The sequence below is a fragment of the Panthera pardus genome, unplaced genomic scaffold (genome assembly GCF_024362965.1).
Source record: "Panthera pardus isolate Hobbes unplaced genomic scaffold, ASM2436296v1 HiC_scaffold_12, whole genome shotgun sequence".
Taxonomy (NCBI): domain Eukaryota; kingdom Metazoa; phylum Chordata; class Mammalia; order Carnivora; family Felidae; genus Panthera; species Panthera pardus.
In genome coordinates this window covers 48,290,581-48,308,382 of record NW_026526677.1, presented here as the reverse complement: position 1 = coordinate 48,308,382, position 17,802 = coordinate 48,290,581, and the positions used below count along the sequence as shown (strand labels likewise).

The 17,802-nt window shown below is 48.1% G+C and overlaps 1 protein-coding gene across 8 annotated transcripts in view; it reads left to right on the top strand.

Annotated features, from left to right (window-relative positions):
- Positions 1 to 17,802, top strand: part of AMPD3 (adenosine monophosphate deaminase 3) — a 48,240-nt gene that overhangs the window by 5,171 nt on the left and 25,267 nt on the right. For 5 of the 8 annotated variants that reach the window (XM_019456288.2, XM_019456287.2, XM_019456289.2 and 2 more), the window contains exons 2-3: positions 4,767 to 4,992; positions 15,998 to 16,202. In XM_019456288.2, coding sequence (XP_019311833.1) covers positions 4,772 to 4,992; positions 15,998 to 16,202 — 426 coding nt within the window. In that variant the 5' untranslated portion in view covers positions 4,767 to 4,771. Of the gene's footprint in view, positions 1 to 361; positions 880 to 920; positions 940 to 4,766; positions 4,993 to 15,997; positions 16,203 to 17,802 lie in introns of those variants that run through there. The other 3 variants (XM_019456284.2, XM_019456291.2, XM_019456292.2) reach the window with 3 other exon arrangements.

Below are 17,802 nucleotides of genomic sequence, written 5' to 3'. Positions count from 1 at the left end.
CGCATGCATGTGCTCATGTACTCAGGATCTGGTAGAGCCTGTCCAGGCTGCCCAGTCACCTGTGATGTCAGATTCCTTCAGGGAAGAAAGGAAGGAGTGGGACAAGGCATGGCAGCTTTTCATCCTAGCCTGCTCCTGTACTAAGGAGTCTCCTCTCCTAGAGTCACTGTCCCTTTCCTGGGAAAGGAGGGAGCTGTTCAAAGCCCTTGCTCTTTTAGAGGAGGAGGGAGAGGAGGAGCTCTATTGATAACTGGGCTCAGCGCCTCTCCTGTCAGTGCTGGGGTGCCTTCAGGGAGGTTGCTCTGGGGGGCCTTGTGAGGGAAGGCAGGCCAGGTTGTGCCGTAGACAATCCCCTTGGTAGAATGAACCTGGTCACCAGGCCAGGCCCGAGGAAGCAGCAAGGGTGACGGTGTGGCACGTTCCTGCTTGGCTTTCAGAGGTCTGGGCATTAGAGGGAGGCCGTGGCTTGTCTTCTGTGCTCGGTCAGGTCAGGAAGGCTGAATGAACTGTTGTGTTGGGGCATCGGCTTTGTGTCTTGCTCTGGAGAGGGCTGAGAACAGGGCCAGGACACCGTGTTCAGCACGCAGCAGCTATGGATAGCTGGCATTACCTGGGCCCTTTAGGAGTCTTGGAAATTTTCCACTTACATTTCATATTCATGGAAGAATTTCCAGCCCAGACACTTCCTGCTCTTGCTCACGGCAGCTCACAGATATGCAAAACAGAGACCTCCCACCTCAGCAGCAGCAGACAGGACCCAGCCAGCTGCACTCACACGGACTCAGCTCAGCCTCCTGGGCATACACGGTCCATGGCCTGAGGGCCTCGCCTGTGTGGCATGCTCAGGATCAGCCATGGAGACTCCAGCCCCAGGCTCAGGTCTGTGTCATGGGTTCTGACAGTGGGAGCCTGGCAAAAGCAAGAAACAGCTTCATTTATGTAAGGAGGGGATTTGAGTGGTACTGTGCTTCTTTTCTGGAGGGGCTATGGTGCCATGAAAAGTAACTGTTGAAATGGTGGCATTTTATAGCTTTCTAACTTTGTGACACTTCTTTAAGCTCATCACAGGGTGTCGTTTGTGACAGTGAGATAAGCTGTATCCCTAGCTGATTGAATTTATGGTTAAGCCTCCCAAGCCTGCCGGCTTCAGCTGACAAATGGTTGACAAACGGGTAAAAGCCAGGCTTGAAGAAGCAGCTGGAGCTGAAACTGCTTGGCATCTACAGAGCAGGCTTTCCTTGCATAAGCCTGCCCTGCCAGGTGTCTCTAGGTCTCAGAAGAGAGCCGGGCTGTGGAAGGAGGGTTGGCAGGAGGGAGCTGTCCGGAAGACAGATGTATAATGGGCTCCTAAGGCTCACTGACTTAGCCCAGCACCCCAGCTGGGTTACTTGATCTATACTAAGGTATGGAGTGAAGTCTTCACCACTTATTGAAGACACTGGTAATAATTCTGCAAGAGATTGATATGGCTTCTGCAATGAAAGGAATCTATCTCTATGGGGAAATGTTGCTATATGATCCTATCCTCGGGTCATTGATGTGCCTTGGGAATCTGGGGTGAGGAACTGTGGGATATAGCATCTTCCTGATAACTGACCACAGGACCTGTTTCACCAGCAACAAGTGTTGACCTTTCATGGAACCATGGTGGGAAAAGGCTGGTTTAAACTATTTAAAGAGAAAAGAAGATCTTTTGTAGAAAGATGCATCCCAAAATGTATGTTTAGTTGACTTCAGCGAGGTGAAAATGCTTCATGGAAAGACACGGCAGTCTGTCATAAGAGCCCTCGGGCACAAAGGACCCTCTACCCCATGCCCACTTCTGAGGAGGCCTGGTGGGCTGTGTCAGGCCTGGGTGTGTTTGTAGGGGAAAGGGCTATGGGGTAGGAAGGTGGTGGGGGGCAGTTTCTGTCCAGGGCAAGAGCTAATGCAGAGATGGATCTCAATGGTGTTAATTCCCTTAGCTGGCCAGTGTCTGATGTGGATTAGGTGGGAGACGACCCTAATTACCAAAACCTGGGATGTAGAAGTTTGATTTTCTTCCTAGTTTCCTTTCATTAAAAAAACCTCTTCAGTCTATTTATTTTCTGGGGCACTTAGGTGGCTCAGTTGGTTGAGTGTCCAACTTCGGTTCAGGTCATGATCTCGCGTTTGGTGGGTTCGAGCCCCACATTGGGCTCTGTGCTTAACAGCTCAGAGCCTAGAGCCTGCTTCGGATTCTGTGTCTCCCTCTCTCTGCCCTTCGCCTGCTCACACTTTGTCTCTCTCTCTCTCTCTCAAAGATGAATAAACATTAAAAAATATTTATGTTCTTTCTATCTTCTTTGTGTTTGTTAAAATGACATTATAACAGCATCAGTGATCAAAGTCAGATACTGCTTCACACATGCAGTCCTGTTATCTGGTCATCCGAGTATGTGTCTCTCTTCCAGCCCTTGTCTTTAAGGGAATGCATTTTCATCTCACTGCAACAAAAGCATGGGTACAGTTTTATGTATTAATTTTTCATTCACTGTTATTTCACAATATTTTTTATGTGATTGCACTGTCCTCATAATTATAATTTTGGTTGCTTGACTTTTTCTTCAAGTGAATGTGCTCTCATTTGGACACTTTAAAGCTTTTTATATAAATAGTGCAGGTAAACATCTTTGTGCTTTTTCCTTCAGATTCTTTTCTTAGAAGCAATTTCTGGAACTGGGTTTATTCTGTCAAATGGTATGGATGCTTTATGGCATTTGCTGCCCCTTGCCTGGGCCCTGTTTGATGTCTACTTCTGAGATACCCTGTGAGGTTGTAGAATGCTGCACTTGACCCGCAGCCTTAGAGTGGGGAGAGGGGTTGATGGGGTCCAGCTTCCTTTTCACCTAACAGCTCCCCCTGGCTCTAGTTCTGTGTCTTCCTCTCCATTTCTCTCTCTGTCACCTTTTTCCCCAAACCCCATTCTGATGATTTCCAGCTTTCCCTTCTGTGTGCTATCAGGATGTGGACATCTCCACAGACAGCTCTGTCTCTTCCTCTTTGCAGGTCTGGCCTTCACTGTCTTGCTCTCTGCTGCTACAGATCAGCACAGTTACGTGCCAACTTCCTCCCTCCACAGCAGCTCCCTCCCACTCAATCACTTGGAGGGGAGAGGCCCAGGAAAGCTATCGTCCTGGGTGTGGAGGGAAGGAGGAAATTGGATTCACAGTCAAGGGGCTCACAGATGTACTTTGACTGGTGTTTGACCTGCTTTCTTCCTTCCTGTCTGTGTCATGAATTAGGCCCATGAGAACACCAGAGCAGCAAGCCTCCCTGGGCACTGGAAAGCTCTCTGGTATCTAGAAATTACAGCACTTAGAACTGAGAGCACCTTGGAGACTGCCTAGTCTCATCCCTTTATCTCACAGAGGAGAAAACTGTGAGGCACAGAGAGTGACTGTCCCAAGGCTGCTCAGTGAACCTCTCCTCCCCTGTAATTGCTTCCTTTCCTGGCCACACGGAAACGGGGCTCCTGTCTTACCTTCATCCTCGTCTCCCGGCTGACTAAACCACCTCTCTCTTTAAACCTTGCTCAAAGAAACTGTGGTAATAGGTAGACAGGACACCCTTCTTCCAGAGCTGCTCTAGTGAAGGTAGCTTGTTGATAGGATGCAGTATTCATCCATTCGGTAGGAGTGATGCTGGGCACAGCCAGGGAACCTACCCTGACACCTAGCTGGACAAAGAGAAGCACTACAATGTAGTGGTTAAGAAGACAGGCATGGGGACCAGGTGCCTGGGTTCAAACCTCTGAACAGAGGCTCAGAGAGGAAAGGGGCAGAGGGCCAAAGGCTGAGAATAGCGCAAGTCTCTGCTCATTTAGTAAAAGTGTGACCCCGGGCAAGTTAGCTCTCTGTGCCTTCATTTTCTCATCTGTAAAATGTGAATAATAGGATTCACTGAGTTAATAAGTAGAAAGGGCTTGGCAGAGTGTACCTATTAATAAGTCCTATATAAATGTTAAAAGAAAGACAGACAGGCAGAAAGAAAGAAAAGAAAGGAACAAACCAGGTAATTTAGGCCAGCTAGGGATAATAAGGAGCCAGTGTGAAGAGAGATAGGCCAAGCTTTGAGGAAGTAAGTTTTCAGCGGGGCTGTGAAAGGTAGAGTATCCCTGTCTCTAAACCTTTATTTTATTTGCTGTGTCTTGTTCAGAGTTCCAGAAAACTTGGGAGATGGTAGAACCGTCATGGTAGATTCTTTCTTTTCAGCAAAAGAGCGTGTTTTGTGTGATGAAGAATGTGGCTTTGGATCGCCCAGAGCACTGCGGCCATCTCATGGGACCTTAGGCTAATCATTAAGACCTTTGGGCTCTCATCTTCCCTGTATGCAGTGGGGAGTGAGGTTTGGTCATTGCTGTACCCAGATGGCCCCCTGATAGTCTGCAGGAGAGGGGTCTGAACTCTCCTATCCCTCCCCCGTCATGGAAACAAAGCCAGGAGAGGTAGGACTGCCAGCACGCTGTGGGTCCCCTGTGTTTGGGACAATAGAAACACACGTAGTTAGGTCATTCTTTGACTTCTGAACATTTGCTTTCTCATGACAGGTGAGTGGTGCTATACCCTTCACATCCAATGACTTATGGAGCTAGTTTCTGAAGCTGGTGCACTGGGTTTGGTCTGGGGAATTCCGGAGTAAGACAGCTGACCCCAAGGACCCTTGTTTTAGTAGCTTCTCCTCCCCCACCCCACTGACTCGGGCCATCTGGGAATTCCAGAGGCTAACGCTTGCTCTTTTTCTGCTAGCCGAGATGCCGCGCCAGTTTCCCAAGCTGAACATCTCCGAGGTGGACGAGCAAGTCCGGCTCCTGGCAGAGAAAGTGTTTGCTAAAGTGCTCCGAGAAGAAGACAGCAAAGATGCCCTGTCCCTCTTCACTGTCCCTGAGGACTGCCCCATTGGGCAGAAGGAGGCCAAGGAGAGGGAGCTGCAGAAGGAGCTGGCGGAGCAGAAGTCCGTGGAGACGGCAAAAAGGTTTGTCCCCACAAGCCAGAGCACATGTGCACAGTGGTGCAGACCCAGGCAGGCTGTGGGCACGTGTCTGAGATAGGGGGCCTGTCCCTGGGAGCTGAGTTCATTCCTTAACCAAGACCCCTTAATTCACCACTTCTTTCTTGAAGGCCGTTTCCAGGCCTGTGTTTGGCAGAAAAGGTAAAAAAACACTTTTTCTCTGCTGCTGTTTGAACAACAAATCATGTGCATAAATACACGCCATTTGCAAATGACAGTTCTATGATCCTTTTGGAAATTTGAAGATTTCTTGGGAAACATCAATTTTACTTCTTTTCATCACTTGGCAATTACTTTGCATTATTAAATAAGTCAGTTCACTATGTGCCAGGTGCTATACTGGGCACAGAGGATGCACTAATGAACAAGATATTTCTAGTCCCTGCCCTGTTGAGCTTACAGGTAGTTGGTCTAGACAACAATTAAGTAATGGGACAAATTAAATTTAAAAAATGACAAGTAATGATAAGTGCTGTATCAGTGAGGGTCTAACCAGAAAAAACAGAAATCACTTAAATACTGGAAGGAGGATTTAAAATTCTTCTTTTTTTAAAGCTTATTTATTTTTGAGAGAGAGACAGAGCGTGAGTGTGGCAGGGGAGGGAGGGGCAGAGAGAGGGAGACACAGAATGCAAAGCAGGTTCCAGGCTCTGAGCTGTCAGCGCAGAGCCTGACATGGGGCTGAACCCATGAGCCATGAGATCATGACCTGAGCTGCAGTCGGACGCTTAACCGACTGAGCCACCCAGGCAGCCCTGGAAGGAGGATTTTAATGCAGGGAATGGTTGCTGAGGTGGCGGAGACCTGAGAAGACAAGCAGAGGGCAGGGAGGCAGGCCGGAGACTCAAAGCAGTAGGAAGCAGCTACCACTTGAGGCCGCAGGGATGATGGAAAGAGACGGTGCTGCTGGAGCCCAGGGGGAAGAAGTTGGAACTGTGGTGGCCTTTTCGATGGAAAAGGAGCCAAGGAGGAGAGGCAGCAGCTGCAGAGATGCTTCCAAGGCAGAGATGGAAGCAGGAGATACCTAGCTGCAATCCTTCTGGCACCTTCCAGTTTCTCCCAGTGGTTGCCATTGGCCAAACCTAGCCAGAAGCCAGCTAACACAAAGCAGGAAACACAGGGGGGCAGGGGGGAGGTTGAGAAGTGGATCTGAGGACAAGCAGGCCTAGCATGGGTGCTATGAAGTAGATGAATAAAGGGTTGAAGGAGAGAGAGAGAGAGAGACCTCAGGCTGGAGGGATAGTCAGGGCTCAGGTCAGACTGGTCTTGTGCTCCCTGATGAGAAGTTTGGATCTTAAGTCCAAGTACAATGTGAAGCCCTCCTCCTTTCAGTTGATCTCACCCAGGAGAGCGGAATTAAAGAATAAAAGAACTTTGAGAAAAAGTCTAGTGGGGCTTTAGCTGGGTGCTTGGACCACCAGCATACTGCAGACCTCAGAGCTAACATGGTGGAACGTGAGCCCTAACTGTGACCTGGTCAGCAATCAGGTCCTTCCTAAGATATCTCCTTATTTTTAAAGGCACGCCCTCTGCTTTCTTGGTAGTATAGAATTTCAGTATTTCCTTCACTTTTTGGGAAAGAAGTAAAAAGGCAAGTACTGGTATAAAGGCTTCGCCATCCATAAAATAAGTGAGGGGCTCTGGGCCCATGGAGGGAAGGGGTAGTGAGTGCCGTTAGCCGGCTGTGAGTGCCAGCCTGTGTTAGGTGAGGTGGGGTGGCTGGAGGTCCAACAGTGTGTTCACCCCTGGAGGGTCAAGAAGAGGGGCGCCTGGGTAGTTCAGTTGGTTAAGCGTCCGACTTCAGCTCAAGTCACGATCTCGCGGTCTGTGAGTTCGAGCCCTGCGTCGGGCTCTGGGCTGATGGCTTAGAGCCTGGAGCCTGCTTCCGATTCTGTGTCTCCCTCTCTCTCTGCCCCTCCCCCGTTCGTGCTCTGTCTCTCTCTGTCTCAAAAATAAATAAATGTTAAAAAAAAATTTTTAAAAAAAGAAGAGCATGACTGTAGAGGCCCCTCATCCACACTGCACTGGCTTAACAGAGGGCTGGCTTTGTGGACTGAATGGTGTGCAGAACCCGCTGTGTCTTATGAATTGAGAATTTTTGACCCTTAATAATTGGAAGAGAAGAAGTCCTGGTATTTTTTATTATCGGGAATAGTGGGGTTCTGAGGCCAGTTTCATTACAGGGTGACACCGGGCCTCACATCTGCAAAAAGAGAGTGTACTCTTCTTATCAATGCCCAGGCTAACAGCAAAATGGAAACTTTCTTACTCTAAGTCCAAATGGTGCCTCATGATTTCCAGAAATTCTTCCATAGGCTGGCTCCTCTTCAGGAATTATGTTCTGTCCCTGCTCGTTAGGATGTGGTGGTCTTGGTTCGCATCTATCTGCTCCCTAACACTGGAAGCTTCCTGAGTTCTGTATCTGGATCCCCAGGGTCTAGCCTAGGACTTAGGCCATGTTGGTGAGCAGTGGATGTGTGACAGAGAAAAGCTGTAGTATCTTCACAGATAGCACTTCAGGGTGGCTACAGCTCTCTGGACCATTGTGTTCTGTCACTCTCTAGTATGTTCTATGACCTTAGAAAATTAGGAAACGTCTCTGTGCCCTAGTTTCTTCCTCATCTATAAAGTGGGGATGGTAACAGTAGCTACTTTTGTGGGGTGTTGTGAGGAATGAGGGAATTGACATGGAAAGGGCCTAGAACAGTGTCACAATAAGCCCTCTGTTAAATGTTCACTGTTTGCCCAACTTCCTCCTGGGGAGACAGCATCAGCTACTGCTTACTGTGGGCTCAGTGCTGGGCTGTGTGGTTTGCTTTCATTCTTTAATCCCCACATCAAGCTTATTAATTGGATATTCTTATGGACTTCATTTTGCAGATGAGGAAACTAAGGCACAGAGAGGTTAAATTAACTTGCATGAGAATGCAGAGTGAGTAAGTGACAGAGCAGGGAGTAGAATCCACGACTTTTTTTTTTTAATGTTCATTTTTGAGAGAGAGAGAGAGAGAACACGTGTGTGGGGAGGGGCAGACAGAGATGGGGATGGAGTATCCGAAGCAAGCTCTGTGTTAACAGCACAGAGTCCCATGTGGGGCCTGAACCCACAGACTGTGAGATCATGACCTAAGCAGAAGTCAGACACTTAACCAAGTCGGACGTTTGACTGAGCCACTCAGGTGCCCCAAAGAACCCATGTCTTTTGAATCTAGAACCCCACACCTTGATCATGAGGCTATTCCATCTCCAGCCAGGGGTGGAGTCTTTGGTTCCACCCGTAGATGCTGGAATGACACTGGGTGCTGCTCCCCAGGGTATTATTGCCGGCTTTTGAATGAAATGAAGGAAGCTGGGCCAGAGCTCCCCAAAAGAAAAGCTGCTTTTCTGCCAAAGGATGGACTGATCCCCAGACTACCTATCAGAAGTCCCAGTGTTCTCCAGAGGGGTACATCCCTAATTTTCTTTCAGCCTCACTGCTCAGTAGAGGCACCATTATGCAAACATTCAGACGTGGACAGTCCCTGGAGGAACCCTCTCCCCAGCTTCCTCTTTGTCTCTGGCTCCTCCTTGACACTCTGGAATGTAAGTGGTGATGTGGAGACATCCTGCAAGGAGCCCCCAGGCCTAGAGCCTGCAGCACATCTCCAGATACCCAGAGTCTGTGGGTTTGTGTTTCAAACTGTGACATGAGAAGGGACATCGTTTGGAAAAAGCCCTTTCTCACCCTGGCTCTTCTGAGAAGCCTGAATATTCCTGGCACTTGGAGAAAGCCTTTCTTTACAACCATTGCCTTTTTCTCTTTTATGAAGCAAGCAAGCAAGCAAAGACTATTGGAGGTCTAATGTAAAGGCACAAACTAAAATCAGGAAATAAAACAGTTTCTTCCAAAAAGAAGAAAAACTAGATTGTGAATAAGAAAGATGAGCACCTAAAACATGGAGGCTGGCTCCAGGAAGCCAGCAGCTGTAAGAGCTGAGCTGGGTTCAGACACAGCCCTTCTAGGATTGGGGGCTCTTTCCAGGGAGCCAGTGATTCAGCCTGCTCAGAGAAGCACTTGTTTTGCAGAGGCTGGGACCTCTGGTCTCCATCACTGCTCCCCCAGGCTGGGTGAGGAGGCCAGCAGGGACAGCTTGCTACTGGGCTCTACTTCCTTAGGAAGATGGCATTAGCTAAGACTCTGTTGGGACGTGGGGGTGAGTCAGGGGGTGGGTCCAAGAGGGGTGGACGATCTATGGAATCAAAGTTAGGGGGCAGAGAAAAGAAGACAGGAAAACCTGAGAAGTACCCAGAAGCTCTCTTTTGTTCACTCCTCCTTTTTTTTGCCTTTGCTCACTTTGAATTTATCATCCTACCTAGCCAGAGCGCATCTACCCTACTAAAGTACAAAGTTGGAACTTAGCCAACACTGATGGTGACATGAAAAATGTCTGTGCAACCAAAATGTACATTAGTGCTCCCCAGCTCTCCCATTTCTTCTTTTTGAGCAGCTTTATTGAGATACAATCTGCATACCATACAGCCCACCCATTTAACCTGTACAAGTCAGTGGTTTTTATTATACTTGCAAAGTTATGCAACCATCACCACAATCAGTTTTAGAACATTTTTATCATTCCCCAAAGAAACCCTAGTAGCTTTCAGCTGTCATGTCCCCAGTACTCTCGTCCCATCTCCTATTTATTCTTACTTCATGTAATAAGCTTGGTGATCTTGTTTCTTATCCTGTGACAGATTTAAGGAAGGAGACTAGAAGTGGGGAGAGGAATTTCTACAGGCAGGGTCATTGTGGTGACTGTAAGCTCAGGCGTGGGAGTCAAGGCCACTGGGTTCAAATGACACCCATGTGTTAGTACTGAGTGCACTTGGGCGAGGTCTTCACTGCAGGAGCCTATTTCCTGATCTGCACAATGAGGGTAATAAAACACCTACCTTGGGAGAACTAAGTGAGCTAATATGCATGACTACTTAGGACAACACTTGGAACATCATTAGTGTTCTTGTTTCTGTCATTATTATTTGACAGTCACCAGTGAGGGAGGAAACTATGAAAAGCAGACACAAGAATTTGAAGTCTTGGGACAAAATGCCTTTAAGCTCATGACTGGGTAACACGGTGATGACTCTGAGTCATCGAGAGAACTTGCAATTATGTTCAGCACGCTCTGATTAAGATATAGGAATTATGAATTTCATTTTAAAAAGCCACGTCATAGTTGTTGTTGTTGTTTTTTAAATTAGGGTATAAAGGGGACAGACTTTGAAAAATGTAGCTTTCTAGAATAGCTGTTTTCCCAAGTAAAACAGATAAATAGATAGTTGTTATGAGTTGAGCATAGTACAGCTACAATGTTATTAAATCATTTTGTTTAATGAAATTTCTTTTTTCTTTTAAGTATTTTTTGGGAGAGCACAAGTGGGGGAAGGGCAGAGACAGGGGGACAGAGGATCTGAAGCGGGCTCTGCACTGAGAAGCTGACAGGCTGACAAGGCTGACAGCCATGAGCCCGATGTGGGACTGGAACTCAGGAACTGTGAGATCATGACCTGAGCCAAAGTTGGACACTCAACCAACTGAGCCATCCAGATACCCCTGTTTAATAAAATTTCTTAAATTAGGGCTATGCAACTTTTAAAATTCAGGGCCATTAACAAAGCAGCTTCATTTAAACCTGTTTGATTCATCTGCTTTTAAAGTTAAGAACAAAAAGCTGGGGCCTTTGGGGAGGAAGGGCAATGGGAAGGGAGTTGGTGGGCAATGGAGTCCTACGCTTGGTCAAGAGAGAGCAGAGGGGGATAGTGACAAGGGAGGGCAGGTTATCAGAGGGAAGTGAAGGAAGAAACAGGGGTTGAGATTGTGAATTTTTACACCTGATAGGCTTCAAGTGTGCAATTCAAAGCCACACCCCCCCGAGCAGGCCATGGTCACTTGGTGGGCACATGGAGTAAGTGCTCTCCATGGGGCCCAAGTGCCTGGCATTCCTTCTCCTAGTGTCTGCCCATCATGGAAGTGCACCAGAGTCAGCTGTATCTGCTTTCTCCCTTCTGGATCGGCTGGGACCTTTGGTTTCAGTCACTGCTCCCTACTCTCACATGAATCACTGCAGTGACAGTGGAAGCAAGAGCAACAGCTGAGCCTCTGGAGGTGGGGAATGCCTGCCCCACCTAATGGCATTCCAATTAAAACTGTGAATAAATCTCTATGCTGGTTTGTGGCTCTTGCCCCAAACCTTTATTTAAAAAAAATTTTTTTTAATGTTTATTTATTTATCTTTGAGAGAGAGAGAGAGTGAGGGAGAGGGGAAGAGAGAGAGAGGGGACAGAAGATCTGACAGAAGCGGGCTCTGCACTGACAGCAGACAGCCTGATGCGGGGCTTGAACCCACAAAGCTTGAACCCACAAGCTGTGAGATCATGACCTGAGCCGAAGTCAGATGCTTAACTGACTGAGCCACACAGCCGCCCCTCTTGCCCCAAACCTTTAAAGTGGTAGTTCTCATCTGGAAGGGTAGAGGCTACCAGAATGATCTGAGTATGTGAGAGGGAGGTTTTCAAACAAGCCTGCTCATTCTGAAGTGTTCTCCTCTCCCTTTGAGAATGATGCAGGGAGACATCTCTGATCCCGCTGCTTCACTGCTCCCACCCTCAGTGTGATTAGGTGTCTCCTCTGGGATCCCAAAATATCCAGAGCCTCTCACACACCAACGACATTGTGGTGACATTCTGCTGAAGCTGAGTTGTGTGGCCATCTATGCCATCATCGGTCAGTCAGTCCCTGGAGTCCAAGGTATATTTTCTATCTGTCTAGCCCTGGGGGCTGGCACTTGGTACTTTATTGAATAAAGTGACTTGTTGTACACAGTTGAGAGCATCTGGTGAAAGGTTTGGTCTGGTGACTTTCCCAGCCTTCAAGTCCTCTGGACAGACTACATAGGGGCAATGGGCTTGTGAAGGTCCCTGGGAAGATGCTGGCTATTCTCTAGAAGATTGAAGAGGGTCTTGGGGTTCTTAACTTGGGTTTAACACATGAATCAAATGTTATTACAGGAAGGCTTTGGGGTGCCCAGATGTTGAGGAGGGTTGGGAAATGGAGCAGGGTAATGATGGGGACACAGTGAATGGCAGGGACAGCTGAGGGCCATAGAGCTGGGGGGAGGGGCACCAGACAGGTGCTAAGAGATACCACAATAACAGCCCATGTGACCAGTTTGTGTCCTTGTATAGAGGACCTGTTTGGGCAAGAAGGTTCTTGTGACCCAGAAGTGCCATCCATTTCAGAGAGGTCAAAGATGCTCCTGGCCCCTTGGGCCCTTAGTCTTGGCCTGGAGCTGGTGTCCTCACAGCCCCACACCCTGCCAGCTCTTTGGTAGGAGTGAGTTTCTGCCAGGTGGATGTGTGGGTGGGGGAAAGAGGGGGCGTGCCAGCTGTGGCAGAGAGAGCTGGCTTACTCTGATGGCCCAAGGGCTAGCACGAGGTAGAACAGGTGGGACTGTGGACAGACAGATCTTGGCCCATCATAAGGAAATGCTTTCTAACAGTGGCAACAGATCATGTTTTGTTCACCTTGTTTGTGTGCTTAGCACTGGCCTGGCCCAGAGTAAGTGCTTGGTAAGTGTTTCTTGAACAAATGATTGATTGCTGATGTCTTATCCAGAAATGTAATGAGCTGTCTATCAGTAGAGGTATTCAAGCAGAGGCAGTGTTAATGAGAGGACTGGTGTGTGTAGTGTTTAAAATCCTTTCCAGCTAGGACACTCCCTTGTTCTATAATCCAGATAAAGCTTACTTTAAGCTTATTAAAAGACAACTTCTTTTATTGCTGTTACACATGCGGGGCTTCAGACAGCCTTGAGAGGGAAAGAAAGACAGGTGTGTGGACACATGCACATATTCAGTCACTCAGTTGCTGCTTTCCACCTTTGTTGGCTGAGCCTTGGTTGAATAGAATGGATACTAGATATGCGCCTACAGTAGACAGAATTTCTAAAATGCCCTCCCCAAAGATGGCCCTCCCTAATCTCCAGACTTTCTGATATGATGAGACATCACTCAGCGATTATACTGTCATATGTAGCACAGTAGCAGACTTGAAGATAAGGAGGCTACAGAGGTGGACTTGATCTAATGACATACATATAAAGAGTAGGGGGCTCTCTCTGGCTGGTAGGAGAAGGGAAGTCAGAGAGGTTTGGAGCACAGAGGCAGCTATGCCTGGCTTTGAAGATGGAGGGGGCTGTGTGCAAGAATCAGAGAGCAACCCCTGCCCAGTAGCCAACCAGGAACAGGAACCTTAGTCTTATGGCCATGTGGAACTGGATTCCGCCAACAGCCTGGATGAGCATGGAAATGGATTCTTTCCCAGAGTCTCCAGATAAGAGCTCAGTGAAGCCAGCATCTTGATTTTGGCCTTTTGATACCTGGAGCATAGAGCCCAGCCAAGCCTACCCAGACTTCTCACCTACAGAACTGTGAGCCAATAAATGGGTGTGGTTTTTAAGCCACCAAGCTTGTGGCAATATGTTTTGTGCCCCAATAGAAACAATACAGGGCCCTCTCCTTGGGCTCTAGTTAGCTTTTCCAATGTTCTGAGATATAAGCTTAATGGTTAGCTCTTGTTACTCCAAGCCCTTGCCCAAGGCGAGCAAGCCCTGAGGAGTTGCCCATCTGTTGTTTAACCTATCCCTGTGCCTGCAAAATCTGAGCTCCTAGCCCACAGATGTTCACATGTGACAGTCTGGTGCTCACTTGAAGACCAAGACAGGAGCCATAATGTCTTCAAGAAGAACTCTTTGGGCACCTGCTGATGGGTACTGGCTTCCTCACTGAGGCAGAGGAATATGGACATTCCTAGGACAAGCCTGGTGGGTTCTTGGCTTAGGCAGCCTTCCAGTTTCCTGATTATGCTGGGCTCCGTTACCTTTCTTACCTGTTGCTCACCTTAGATGTTACCTTGCTTCTCCCTGGTGAGACTGGCCCTCAGGCAGCATTGGCTGAAGCATGGGGGTGAAGTTGGCAAAGAGACAAAACAGTGAGCTGGCAGGCATGTGAATGACACAAATGCCAGAGTCTTATGGGACCCAGCTGAACCGGTCAAAATGTTAGAGGGAGCCCAAAGTAATAGCTCTTCCTGTAGGTGTGAATAACCAAAAGATGCCAAAGTGAGAACTGTATTGGTCAAGGTAAATCTGCCTTTGAGGAATGATTGACTGGCATGAGTTGACATCTTCCTTGGGGGCATGTTGCTTAGCTTAGCTCTGTGGAAAGGATGGATGGCAGGCTGGAGAGAGCCTGGGTTGTAGGCTCCTGGAGTTCAGGCTGCCTTTCCTGAACAACTCAGTGCATCTGTTATGCAAGGCCCAAGGTCAGGGCAAAGTCAAACTCTTGAAAAGGGGCTGCCTCTACTTTCCAGGTGTAAACAGCCTTGCCCCAAAGAGGTGATAACACAAGTGGGCAGATAAAGACCTGAGAGCCATGGCAAGCGTTGGGTGTATAGACAGAAGAGGTAAATGTGGTTCCTGAAAAATTAGCAACGGGCCTGTAAGGAGACCGGGTCAAGTGTCAGGAGGAAGGTAACCTCTTCCAGGTGACACATAAGGCCTGTTTGGAGATCAACCAATTTTTCCACCCCTTCTAGGTATCATGGCACCTAGAGGAGAGAGGGGTTCTGTGGGTCTGTGGGCCACTGAGGCCTTTACTGGTGACTGTAGGCCTTGGATATCCTGCTGAGTCCTCAGCTGGTTTCTGGCATTGGGCACTGCTGGGTGGCTATGCTGGGGGCCTGGGGTCATTAAAGTCAGAACTCCTCCCAGGAGAGGGGAGTGCTCATGGCTTTACCTCATTACTGGTTAACTCCCTTCCTGGAGATCCTAGGACTTGGGGTGGTGAGTGTTCACAAATCACTGTAAATAAGCATGAGCTTGTGGCATTTTAAAACCAACCTATGCCCACTTCCCCGAGAGTTTGTAAAATCATCTTTTGGTGCTAAGTGACCAAAGGGACCTGAGATTGATGCTGACTGATCTCTTTCTCGTAACAGAGATACAGATCTGCACCTGCCCAGCAGTAGCAGCAGCCAGGATGGCACAGATTAGGCACAGGAAGGAGCAGAGGGGGTGACAGGGTGGATAAGTTCCCAGAGAGGCGGTAGGCTATGGGCTAACTGCCACCCTGCCCTGTGACTTTGTACAAGCCCTCTTCCATCTCTGGGCCCCTGACTCCTTCATGAAAAAAAGAGGTGGGACTAGTTAGTCATCATGAGCTCTTCTGGCTCCAGTGCCCCAAATTTTGGATGCTTTGAAATACAAGGTGGTTATGTGTGTGTGACTCTGTTCATTGTCCTTCCTGAGGCTGCTCAGATGCTGGGACTCGGAGTTTGGGTGACTTAATATGGTCCTCACTCCTGCCCTTGGTGTTAGACCCCTGCAGTATGGTCTGCTCTCTGTCTCCCAAGACAGTTGCCTTCTCTAATGTTCTGTGTGCCCTGCACAGGCCACAACCATTCTTAGTGACCACAGGGAGGGGTATCTGAGGGCTGTTCTGTACCTCAGGCAGAGAGATGTGTGCAAGAGGAAGGCATAATTGGCAACTTCTTTTTTTTTAAATTTTTTAAATGTTTATTTTTGAGAGAGAAAGAGAGAGACAGAGACCGGGAGGGGGGGGGGGAGGGGGCGGGGAGGGGCAGAGATAGACGGAGACACAGAATCTGAAGCAGGCTCCAGGCTCTGAGCTGTCAGCACAGAGCCCAGTGCGGGGCTCAAACTTATGGACCACGATATCATGACCTGAGCTGCGGTCAGAAGCTTAACTGACTGAGCCACCCAGGCGCGAATAATTGGCTACTTCTTAATGGTAGGGCCAGTACCAGTGATTAATCAGAGGGAAATTCTCCTGCCATGTACATAACAAAGACTCTTTATCACTTGCCCCAATTAGTGACTGATGCTTCCCACTTTTCCTTGTCCTTGGCTTTTAGAAAGAAAAGTTTCAAGATGATTCGGTCCCAGTCCCTGTCTCTGCAAATGCCTACGCAGCAAGATTGGAAGGGCGCCCCGACAGCCAGTCCGGTCCTGTCTCCCACTACCCCTGTGTTCCCTGGAGCCACTTTCCAGCCCACGCCAGGGCCCTATGCCATTCCCGAGTTCCAGCGGGTCATCATCAGTGGAGATTACTGTGCCGGGGTAAGGTGTCTCCCACTCCCCATTCTCTACCCACTCCCCTGGGGGTTGTATGAAGGCTGATGGCCTTGTGCAGAGGCCAGGGTCCCCTGGGCCACTGGGGACTATGCCCAGCCCTGAAGCCTGGTCTCGTCTGTGGGTATCTAGGAGGTGGCCGGCAGGAGGCACAGAAGTCTGAAGAGAAGGAGGGTCTTAGTAGAGGTTGTGGGGTATGGGTATGTCTAGGGTGCTGCTCATCCCCGTGAGGGGGTCCTAGGGTTGCAGGCTAGCACAGTGGGCTGTGGCTGTGGCCTGCAAGTTCCATGCATTCCCTGGGTCCAGAATGCTTCTCTCTGTCCCTGCAGCCCACTAAGGAAGATGCTAGCTCAGACCCCTCAGTGTTTCCAAGTGTTGAGTGGACTTGAAGTCCAGGTTTGCGTGAAATCAGTTATTGCTTGTTCAGCTTCTCCTATGTGATTAGGCTCAGTATCCTTAAATACAGGCGAACCTCTCCCAATCAGGAAGAGGGGGTTTGAGGAGAAAATGAACAAGCTTGGTTTACACCAAGTCGGTTAACACAGTCACCAAAAATGTGCTGATTTTCCTGGTTGGATGATGCATTTTTATTGCTTACTTCTTTCTTTTTTTTTTTTTTTTTTTTTCCAATTTTTTAATGTTTATTTATTTTTGAGAGACAGAGAGAGACAGAGCACAAGCAGGTGAGGGACAGAGAGAAGGAGACAGAATCTGAAGCAGGCTCCAGGCTCTGAGCTGTCAGCACAGAGCCTGACATGGGGCTCAAACCCACGTACTGAGAGATCATGACCTGAGCTGAAGTAGGATGCTCAACCGACTGAGCCACCCAGATGCCCCTACTTCTTGAAGAGAAATATCAGTTAGTGCCAGGGTTAAGTTTGGTTCTATCTCCCTGGCCCTCAACCAGCTACCTGTTGACCTCAATTGACCTTGTTGTTCTCTCTTCTTTTTAACAGTGGTTTTAGAATATATGATATATCTGAGAAAGCAAAGTAGCTACTACTCTTCTTATACATTACCCTGTAGTTTTAAAAAATATGTTATTTGTTTGAGGCAACCTTTGTGTGTTTTCACACAAATAACCTATGTACCTACAATTAATTAGGCACATATAATTTGTTTATTTTTACACAAATGGTAGTTTACACATTATACTGAGTCTAGCTTTTTTCACTTTACGGTACATCTTAGAGATAATGCCATCTCAATAGATAAAGAACTTCCTTGTTCTTTTTTTTTTTTTAAATATATATAAGTGCATAATATTCCACTGTGTGGATGTACCACACTTTAAGTTCTTATAGATGGGAATTTTGTTGGATTGGAAACAATGCAGTCCTTCCCCAAAGAAGCAGTATCCTGACTAGGAGTCCTTGGTGTCTACCTGGCCTCTGACATGTGGGCAGAATAGGAAAAGGGGGAGTTGAAGTAGATTGAAAGCCAGCTGAATGGGAGGATGTTGGCCTGGTTCAGTAGCTAGCTTCTTTCCATTGATTTCTTGGCACAGAGACCCTGAGCTGGGCGGTTGGTCCCCAGAGAACTATGAGTCCATGAGAAACAGGCTGACCTTGCAGATCACCTTGGCCCC